The 11,624-nt window shown below is 41.1% G+C and overlaps 1 protein-coding gene across 1 annotated transcript in view; it reads left to right on the top strand.

Annotated features, from left to right (window-relative positions):
* DMTF1 (cyclin D binding myb like transcription factor 1) overlaps positions 1 to 10,098 on the top strand; it is a 62,350-nt gene extending 52,252 nt beyond the window's left edge. Inside the window, exons 16-17 of the mRNA XM_078776790.1 lie at positions 78 to 231; positions 6,329 to 10,098. Coding sequence (XP_078632916.1) covers positions 78 to 231; positions 6,329 to 6,420 — 246 coding nt within the window. The 3' untranslated portion in view covers positions 6,421 to 10,098. The remainder of the gene's footprint in view (positions 1 to 77; positions 232 to 6,328) is intronic.
* The last annotated feature ends 1,526 nt before the right edge of the window (positions 10,099 to 11,624 follow it).

Here is an 11,624-nt window from a genome sequence, read left to right on the forward strand (position 1 = left end):
TATTTACATAAAAACATGCGAGCTACTTAAGAATTGTATTGTGACACCGATATTTTTGCTTCCACTGCTTTCTTTAGGCCCTTTGCTCCCCAGGGGATTCAGAATCCTCACGGGCGATGGAGGAGAGTGAGGATAGTGGGATCATGGCTGTTATTGTCAGTTCACAAAGATTCGCTTCTGGTTCTGATGAGCTGGATGACGTCTCTGTCCTACCTCTTACAACGCTAAATGGTAACTATGCCAACAAATACATATTACTGTTCTCTTAATTATGTAAAGTAACAACGGTACCCACTCTACGGGCGGGGCTTCAATTGGGAGGCCCAAATTAAAAGGCAAAATATCAGAAATTGATGGCTTTTTTGTATTTTAAACGATTTATATAAACATCCGTTAAATCATATCACACGCAAATAATCAAAATCTAAACAGTATTTGTAGAATTTCAATAAAAGCCACATCACTGTTCATATCGGTAAATAGTATTCCATCGTGTTTGGAAAAACTGGAAAATTGGAAATTGGAAAAATTTGAAAATTGGGAAAATAATATAGCCTATTTTACTCGAGGGGCTTTCAGGATTACCCACCCAAAGTTTCGTTGTGATCGGTTCAGCCGTTTTTGCGGTACCTGGGAACGGACGGACAGACAGACAGACAGACAGACATTTGGTGAATTATAGTAAGATGAGCAGGATTATAAACAAGTACAGATACATTCCAAGTACACCGCCCCTATGCCAAATAAATAAATATCCTCCAGCGCGGTATTGCCGGTGCGCCTTAGGCGCCCCGCGATACCACCGTGCAGCACATAGAGACGGTATTGGAAAGGCAAAGTGTACAATAATTGATTGATTAATTGTGAAATTAAAATAAATATATAATAATCGTAAAGGAATTAATTTCTTAATCAATTGGCTAATAGCATACCTAAACCACCAGTGTTTCATCCGAATCTGTAACTTTTTGAAACCGAATTAAATAATTAATTAATCAAAAATTAAATAATTAATCGATTAATTGACCAATCAATAAATGATTAATTGATTAATCAATAAATCCAAAATATACTTTATAGCCACATCACTTGGTCACTATCCTGTCCAAATATTATCTCCCTAGCTCAAAAGGTGCCTGAGATATTGTCCAGATGAGAAAGGAAAATAAATAAGCACTTCATTAATCGATAATAATTAAGTAACTAATCAATTAATTAATTAATCAAAAAACAAAAAAATACCGTTTTTGCCAAAGCACTTGCTCACTATTGTGCCGAAATTTCAGCTTCCTAGCTCAAAGGATGGCTGAGATATCGCCCGGACAAACAAACAAGAAGACGTCATGCGGAGCACGATACTTGCAAAATCCGCCCCCCCCCCCCCTCAAAAAAGTTTTCCATTGATACAGCAAATTGTACATTTCATGAAGATTAAAATTTACAATCTTGATCAAAGCTCGGGTCAACAGGATGAAAAGTGACGATTTTTCAGATGAAAAATTATGATTTTTGAAGGTTGACCTTGAGTTGACCTTTGACATTTTGACCTCAAAAATAGTTAGTTTCCCTATTTAGTGACTCAATGTGCAAATGCTGTTCAATTTTCAAGTCAATCGGATGAAAATTGAGGATATTAAAAATTTGGCCTATGTTGACCTTTTGGCCTATGTTGACCTCAAAAATAGATGGTGGTTGAATTCAGTGACCATATATATAAATCCTCTTAGAAGTTCAAGTCAATCAAATGAAAATTGGTGATTTTAGAAATTTGGCCTATGTTGACCTTTTGGCCTGTGTTTACCTAAAATATAATACGTGGTTATATTTTAGGTAAACAAGTTCTCTTCAAATTTCAAGTCAATTGGATGAAAATTGAGGATTTTAGAAATGTGGCCCATGTTGACCTTTTGGTTTATGTTGACCTCAAATATACTTTGTGGTTGAATTCAGTGACCAGATATGCAAGTCCTCTTCAAATTTCAAGTCAATCGCATGAAAATTGAGGATTTTAGAAATTTAGCAATACATGTATTGTATTGGTCAATACATTGACCGCAAAAACAATAGGCTTCTTGCTTTTGACCAACTCTACCATTTGGTGAGGTTTCGTGAAGATCGGTTGAAAATTGTGACCTGTAGGCCGGTGACAAACAGACAAACAGACAAACAGAGAAACAGACAGACAGACACACAGAACCACAAACACAACTGACCAATATACTTGAAAAATCTTCGATTTTGCAAGTAACAAGACTAGAACGGCACTCAGTAGAGAGCATACCTCCGCCAGGTGAACAGTTTACGTTTTGTATCCAGAGTAGACCAGAAAATCACAATACAGAATCATATTTAATCAGAATCATCCGTCCACAACTTTTTGAGATATCTTGCTCTGTATCGTTTTTGGCCCCATCTTGGTGAAGATTCACTTAAAAATTCTACAAGCCGGAACTGCATCCGGATCTTCACCAAAATCGAATCGCACTGTCCTTGTCAGACACCCAACCTGTCCACCAAGTTTCGTCCAAATCTGACCACAACTTTTTGAGATTTCTTGTTCACAAACAAACAGACAGACAGACGGACAGGGGTGAAAACATACCCTCCATCCACCCTTGGTGGCGGTGGTGAAAACAAGAAACCGAGTGAAATCCTCGGAAGGATGACAAATCTGTCAATTACACCGGTGATCTTTACCTGGGTTTTCTAGTGGACTGGCTTGGCAACACAGGTACTTTTCACCAACGTTATCCATTTCCGCTTTTTACCTGGGATGTCGTGCAACACTCGTTCTACAGTCACGGTTGAAGGTCTAGCACCTGTTCTCATGAATGTCTGTTTGTAGGTGAAACATTGGGAGCAATTTTTTTTTTTTGACTGACACAATTTGTCAATTTCCCGACCCGGATCTCAGTCAACGGAGCATCTTCTCTTCTAGACTTGGATATGCCAAACTTCCCTGCAAATGTCTGCTGCTCTTCTTCTGCTCCAATCGGTTCTTCTGATCATGTACTTGTTGAAGTGGACATCTCTCTGGCCATTCTCAGAGAGCCTCCTCAGCGTCGACGAGGCTGGCATTTCACTCAGGCCGACTGGCACGGGCTGCAAGCAGCCATCAATCATCTGGACTGGTCTCCCATCTCTACCGCCTCTGACATCAACTCTTCCTGGGGATTCTTCCGAAGTAAACTGCTCTCTGTCACCCTCCCCCACCCCACCCTCTGGACGTGTGCTGAAAGGGAGTACTACTTAGGCAGTTAAGACCGAAAAATAGGGCGTGTCGTTCATTTTTTCAGGAAAGCACCAAATTTGGCACAGATGTAGTATGGACCTATACAATTGTTTTCCTGAGGGGCGCCCAAAAATTCAGAACCCCTGGTGGCCGCCATATTGAATTTCAACATGACCGCCCTCTGTGACCTATTTCCCTCAATAACTTCTATACTATGAGCGATAACACCACAGTTCCAGTGTCTTACCCCATGTTTTCATGGTCTCTGAATCCAATGGGATCAATTGCATAAAGATTGGCATCCATAATCTTTAATTTCAAGATGGCCGCCATGGTGTTTCCATTTTCCTTGAATCTCTCATTGTATTTTAGGTAAAATTTCAATTCCAAGTGATACACATTGTTTTATTGGGCTCTGATAACAATGGAATGGTATTAATTAATCAAAGTTACCCACAGTTGCAGTTTTAACTTAAAATATTGTGGACACTTGAAAGGTGGAGGCTCTCGCACAGACGCGTAGTACTACAAGCACTGTCCATCGCAGTCACACAGTGATGTGCATGGCAGATTTGCCCTGGAGCGTTTACAGTTGCCTTTACAGGCTAACTTACAATGGCAGCTTGTAAGCTCTGAACATGCCTCCTGTATCAGTGGTATTGTGGTCCAAATTGGCGTCCAAGAAGTCCCTGTTTTCATCCAGCCCCAATCAGCTGGTGATGGAAGTTCTGGGTAGGGCACAAGTGCCTGACTCCATACGTGTCCAGCCTGAAAACATGCACGTTTTAGGTGTTGTTCGAAGGCGTCTGCTGTTGGGGCAATGTGATCAATTGTTCTTGCCTTCTTCGTGAACAAGTGTCGGCGCATGTCATTCACTGTCTTTATCTCGGTAGTCCGGTCATAGAGGATGGCAACATATCTTTCTATGCTCTGTAGTTCCATAGTAATAGCGTCCACAGATGGCCTATAAACGAGAGCATGAAAGGTCTGCGTGATGCTGGGGTATGCCTCCCAAGCCTTCCAGGCTGTCTTTTTCCCAATTTGGGCAAAAAAATGACACTGTGTCGCAGCCAGTGAAGGCATGAAATAATGGCAAGGACTCGGACTTCCTGCGGCCAAGGCCGGTGGAAATTTTATGGATGGCAAGGTAGCGGTAGCTTTTACCAGTGCCAATGGCAATCCAGAGTTCCTCTACACCGTGTGACTGGTAGATAAAGTAGTGTGCTATTGCCAAGACCACAATATCAGAATCTACAGTTCGAATCAATACCCGTTTTCTCCCCTTTTTCACGGCATCCAGGACATTTTTTTGGATTTTTTGAATTTTCTGAATTTTTGGGCGCCCCTCAGGAAAACAATTGTATAGGTCCATACTACATCTGTGCCAAATTTGGTGCTTTCCTGAAAAAATGAACGATGCTTCCTCTTAACTGCCTAACTATACTCAGTTTTCCCTCGTTTGTTTGTTTTCTTGTTTTCTTGTTTGTCCGGGTGATATCCCAGCCATCCTTTGAGCTAGGAATCTGAAATTTTGACACAATAGTGAGCAAGTGCTTTGGCAATACAATATTTTTTGTTTTTTAATTAATCAATTAATTGATTCGTTATTTAATTATTATTGATTAATTAAGTGGTGTTGGTGTTGGGCTAGCGGCTAGGGTGCCAGCTTAGGATCCTAGGATCCTGGGTTCGAATCCCGGTCGATCGCTGAATTAACGCCAGGGGGGTTGACTCAGCCTGTCATCCTTCCGAGGTCGGCTAATTGAGGACCAGTTCACTGGTAATTCCCTGTTTGTCGTTAAAGGCGGCAAAAAGGGTTGGCGTCAGGAAGGGCATCCGGCCGTAAAACATTGCTTCAAAAAGGGGACCGAAAAACAACAACAACCACGGTTCCCGAAAAAGGCCAACCCCCGCTTGCGGGGAAAAATGGCCTCTAAAGGTGGTTATAAGTACTTATTTATTTCCTTTCTCATCCGGGCAATATCTCAGGCACCTTTTGAGCTAGGAAGCTGATATTTGGACATGACAATGACCAAGTGATTTGGCTATAAATGGTATTTTTGATTAATCATTAATCAATTAATTATTTGATTATTCGATTAATGACTTAATTAATTATTATTTTTAAGTTACAGATTTGGATGAAACGATGGTGGTTTCGGTATTCTAATAGCCAATTGAGGATTTAATTATTTTACTATTATTTTTTATTTATTTTCATTATTAATCACTTACTTATTTTCTTTCTGATCTAGGCAATATCTCAGGCACCCCAGCTGATATTTACACATGACAGTGACCAATGATGTGGTTATAAAGGATGTTTTTGCTTTATTGGTTAATAAATTAATAAATTTATTATTGATTGATTAATTAATTAATCAATTAATTGTTTAATTTGTGATTAATTAATTTAATTATTTTTCAAAAAGTTACAGCTTCAGCTGAAACACTTGTGGTTGAGGTATGCTATTAGCCAGTTGATTAAAAAATTATTTTACGATGATTATTTGTTGATTTAATCATGTAATTAATCAATCAATTATTGTACACCTCTCCCTCCCAATACCGTCTCTATGTGCTGCACTGCAGTATCGCCGGGCCCTGAAGACGCCCTGGTAATGCCGCACACTTAATATTATTTATTTATTTATTTATTTGGCATGGAATTTTGAAGGGGTTGTACTTTGAATGTATCTGTACTTGTTTCAAATTAATTATATACTTGAACACTGTAGAACACAAATTGCTTTTTTGGCTCTTTCAATACCCTTCCATTTAGCAGTACTTGGACAAACAATTACGGAATTTTATGTCATCACGGCCAATCTAATTTGCTGCTCGCAGACCCTGCCCATGCCCTTTTTTCCCTGGACTGCATGGGGTAAGGTGTTCTATGAACCCTCTAGTTTGAACTGTTACTTCCATTTTCCTTTGATGAAGTGGTTTCCTTTATTATTGAAGAGATGTTTTAAAATGTGTTGCTACAGCAGTTATTTTTGATATTTGATTGAATTTGGATTTGAGCAAATATAAACACCATTGATGATGGGTTAAGCTGTTGGTGCCGAGCTGATGCAAATCTCTGGTGTGCAGATCCAATCCTTCAATCCCACGCGCCACACCTCATGGGCTCAACACTGAACAGTCCAGAGGCAAACGAAGGCAAAGACAGCGATGACGCGTGATGCTCCACGAAGACTGTGTGACTCAAAGAGAGCACTAAGTGTGCATTGCAGACATTGACTGTGCGCAGGTCGTCGGCGCATTGCACCACAGAGAACACCACAACACGTACAAACTGCATGTAGATATGTCCCTGGTACTCTACAAACAAGCAACAGGTGGTTGCGCAACAATTTTGTGACTCCTGCCTGCTCTGACATCTTTATGACATGCACTTTATTTCATTTTTCATCCAAAGGTGTTAGCTTATTTATTATGTACAATGGAAACAAACATATCCACTTTTGTAGCCCACCAAGGATGAAAGCCAGACTTCTCGACTTTTCCAAGTTGTTTGCTCCAAGTCTTTTCAAGTTGTCAATGGATCATGAAGGCCGAAACAACGGCTGTGCCTTAGGCCTGCAATTTCTTCTCAATAGAATGGCTGTGGCCAAATCGTTTACAACAATACATTCTGGTAAACACCTCTCTTTTTCATCAACTTGGTTTAACAGGGCTGGATCAATCAGGATCAAATTGAATGTTCATTTCATGGGACTCATGTATGCGGTTCATTATGGTCTGATTGAGAACAGGATTTTTTTAATACGAATCGATTCACACGTGTATTATGAAGTTTTATACTGGTGATTAATCTCAGTGTTGGACCCCTGTGCAGGACGCTGGTACATACTTGACTGTTCTTTTTAACCGAAGCTCGAGGGGTAGATTTTCTTGAAGTCTCATCCAAATCAACAGATGAAAGCTGCATAACCTATAGCAGTGGTTTTCAACTTATTTACCATATTGGGACACACTGGCAGCTCTCGATGCGTTATATGGGCCGTACCGACAAATCTCACTTCGTCTGTATCCATTTTTTACATGTTTTGTGTCTATTATTTGACAGTAATTCAATACAAACTAGAACAGCATTGGTCGAGCACATTCCTCTGCCAGGCTGAACAGTTTACGTTTTGTATCCCACTGATAGGCCAGATCTAGATCCAGACATGAAGCAAAATCTAATCGGCTTGTTCTTATCATCTATCCATCTCATCCACCCAGTTTTGTCAAAATCAATTCACAACTTTTTGAAATATCATGCTATATATCGTTTTTGGTCCCAACTCTCAATGGTGAAGAATCACTTGAATTTTTTTTTTCATCACGGATCCAGATCTGGATTGGTAACTTCACCAAAATCGAATCGATTCGTCCTTGTCACACACTCAACTTGTCCACCAAGTTTTGTTGGAATCAGTCCACAACTTCTTGAGATATTAAAAAAAACACCTTTAGAGGCCATTTTTCCCCGAAGAGCAGGGGTTTGCCTTTTTTTGGCACCAGTGGTCCCCTTTTTGACTTTTTTAGGCACCAGTGGTCCCCTTTTTGAAGCAATGTTTTATGGCCGGATGCTCTTCCTGCCGCCAACCCTGTTAGTCGCCTCTTACGACACACAGGGAATTACCAGTGAGCTGGTACTCAATTTGCCGACCTCAGAAGGATGACAGGCTGAGTCAACTCCCCTGGCGTTAATTCAGCGATCGACCGGGATTCGAACCCAGGATCCTAGGATCCCAAGCCGGCACCCTAACCGCTAAGCCAACACCAGGTTAACTTCTTGAGATATCCTGTTCACAAAAAAACAGACGGGTTAAAACATAACCTTCATCCATCTTCGGTGGTGGAGGTAATTAAAAAGCATCGCAAAATTCAAAGTCCATCCTCGTCCGCTTTGTACTCAAATTAAACTTCATGAAGACAACAACTAAAAAAATACGTAAAATTTATTAACTCACGTTCTCGATATTCCCATAATAAAGGTTTGTTGAAAATTTTACGACAAAAGCTCAATTGGTAAAAAGGTAATGGCCTGGACAGGCACTGTAGCTCAATGACAAATAAAAGTGATTACAAAACTTTTAGTTGTCATTAAAAAAAAAAAGATTAAAAAAAGAAACTTGAAAGTGATTACAAAACTGGCCGTCTCGTGCTGATGCGTGGTAGACAGGCTGATATGGCCTATTTCTACTTACTGTGACTTTGAATTAATCTTCTCCATATTCCCAAAATAAGGGTTTGTTGAAAATTTGATGACAAACGTTGGAATGGGAAAACGATTATGGCCTAGACACACACACATGGAGGTAGATAGTTTAAGACCTGGTAGGTCTCTGTGACATCTTTTGAAACCCGCATACGGAGATAACAACCAACGACACACAATTGCAAAACCTTGTCTCACATTATGCAGGTGGACGGGCTAATTAATATTCTGTAATACCTTTCATTTCTTTACATAGCCCATTGTCAAAAGTCCACCAAGCACATTTAACATGAGGAAACTAGGCCAATGTATATTAACTGTAAAAATACAATAGCCCCGGTTTGGCTGACGGTCATCTCTTTGAGGTTGTAGTTCAGACCTCTGCTGATTGGGGGGAAAAAGTTATTGTTCGCAAAAAGTTAACGGACGGACAGACATCTGGACATCACGACCCATTTTATGAGTTAATCTCTTCGAGAGTCAAGATGAGATGACCGAAAAAATGAATTGTTTAACCTGTTTAGAATTACAGAACCTGTTAAGCCAATAATGACAACACTTTGATCAGAATCTACGACAAAATCCGGTAACGGGCAGATTGGGAAACGAGCATTTAAAGAACTCTTAAAAGATGAACAGCGTGTTTGGGAAACACACATGTAATGCGCTATTAAAAGATTAACTTGACACCTCTGATCCATGTCACCCTTTGCCACGGTTATATTAGGAAGAAGCTGATTCCTTACATGGTCACGGATTGTTTCACCCCAATATTGGGCCGTTCAAAAATTACATAACCCTACTTTTTTAGGGAGGCGCTTACTGACGGGCTTGATTAAGCCATAGCCTACTAATAATATTTATTCGACATATAATTAAATTATTTGGGGTCCCTCATTGTGAGTAACACTTGACCCAAGCAGGGCCAATGGAAATCTGACGCAAAAAACCCAGGCAGTGTATAATCAGCAGAGGCCTTACAGGCCTGATGTCTTAGGCCCACCAAAAAAAAAAAACCAAGATGGCGGCCATTTTGGCTGTGTGCCACGGTGTGTGGAGTCAAGCGACAAATGTGGGTGGGGTCCGGCAGCTGTCTGACCAATGGGTTCACATTTCAAATATCAACCCCCAACAAGTCCCACTATAACAACAACCACATTGAGCTCTCTTAGACCTGCGACACATCACAGGTAAAAAGAGAAACTGCAAGGGAAGTTACAGGGTCAGCAGCAGGATATCCTAATACTGGATGACTGCTTTACAAAAAGCTGATCGTCGGCCTGGTCAGTAAAAAGATAGCCTAGTCAATAAAAAATGATCAATACTATATGGATAACCCATGAAGAGGTGCTTATGTGGAATTATTTTGGTCATTTTTTTGATTAAATTACTAACATCACAAATTACGTGATATTCTTCATGTGTTGGCATTTCGGATGAGGATGACTTTTGCTGATCGCCAGCTACCTGCCGTATAATGCCATAATGTGGATTTTTTTTTTTGACTAAACTGGAGGATTTTCATTTATTTATTTATCTCTGATGTCAACCCAAAGGTCTATTATAATCGTGTTTGAAAGATGCATCTATTTGATTGATGGTTTATTAAAATCTACTGGTGATATATGTGTATTAAACAAAGTTGAAAGTTGCTTGTGACCATCACTAACTCCTGCAAAATTCGAATAACATTGAATTAGAAGAACACTTCCTTTATGAAAACAGGTGATCTGTTAAGTTTCTGCTCACACCAAAAGTAAAAATTGTGATTTATTTTGAAGCCCTCAGGGCTTGCTTGTGTCAAGGTAAACCTCATTTGGCAAAGCGAGGTGTGTCCTATGTAGGAGAGTTTGCTCATCCCGTTTCAGGAGTGAATGTTTGGGGTGGGGACAGGGTTTTTCGTCGGAGAGATAGAACACAGAACGGATCAGGACACAACATAACAAATGGAACAGCAGGAGAAAGGGTGAAATGCCAACAGCAGGGCGGAGGTAGAAAGTACACAGATATGGACAAACAAGGGATACAGGTAACGATGAGGGGTAGGGGAGAACGCAATGGGTGGACAGAAGTGCTTGGTTTAATGGGTGTCGAAAATATCATGGTTTTGGATGGGGGACAAGTGCAGGTGGGGAGATGCCTTGAGATGGTGGTGAACAGCTAACTTGAAGACCTGGAGAAGAGCTTGAGATTGAAGAGAGTGTGGAAGTTGGTTCCACAGGTGGGAAAAAGAAAAATAGATGAGTGAAGGTGAGCAGTGGTTTTGGATTTAGACAGTTTCAATAGGAGGTAGATGCTGCTGAACCGTGTGCATCATGCAGATACCTGGAGAGGGACAAAGCACGGATAGGGCAGAGGGTGCAAGACCAGAAAGGAGATGGTAGAGGACAGAGAGACCACCGACCTGTCGGCAATGACGAAGTGATAGGCCCATAGGCTCGGCTTCATCGTGAGAGATTCCAATGATCTTTGAAGGCCTTGGTTACCACGGTGTCAAGCTGAGCAAGGTGTGAAGTAGGGGCGATGGCCCAGAGGGGAGAGCAGTACTCCAGGAAGCTGCGGATGAAAGCTTTGAAGTTGGGTCGTAGCTCAGGTGTGCTAAGGAAGGACTTTGCCAACTTTGAAATGTGGCTTGCCAAAGAGGGATCACGGCTGAGAGTGAGACCCAAGAGTTTGAGTGACTGAACTTCTTTGAAAGGGTTGTTGAGAAGGTAGGTGGAAGGATTTGACAAACGGTCCTTTCAGAGTGAGAGAATGAGGAGTGAGGAGTGAGGAGTGAGTAGGATTTCTCAGGGTTAAAAGAAACACTACATGACCAAAAGTATACGGACACCCCTTCTAATAAGTGGATTCGGCTGTTTCAGCCACCCCCATTGCTGACAGGTATATATAATCAAGCACACAGCCATGCAATCTCCATAGACAAACATTGGCAGTAGAATGGCCCATACTGAAGAGCTCAGTGACTTTCAACGTGGCACCGTCATAGGATGCCACCTTTCCAACCATTGGACTCTGGAGCAGTGGAAACACGTTCTCTGGAGTGATGAATCACGCTTCACCATGTGGCAGTCCGATGGACGAATCTGGATTTGGTGGATACCAGGGGAACGCTACCTGCTCGAATGCATAGTGCCAACTGTAAAGTTTGGTGGAGGGGGAGTAATGGTCTGGGGC

The sequence above is a fragment of the Myxine glutinosa genome, chromosome 4 (genome assembly GCF_964187855.1).
Source record: "Myxine glutinosa chromosome 4, kmMyxGlut1.1, whole genome shotgun sequence".
Lineage (NCBI taxonomy): Eukaryota > Metazoa > Chordata > Myxini > Myxiniformes > Myxinidae > Myxine > Myxine glutinosa.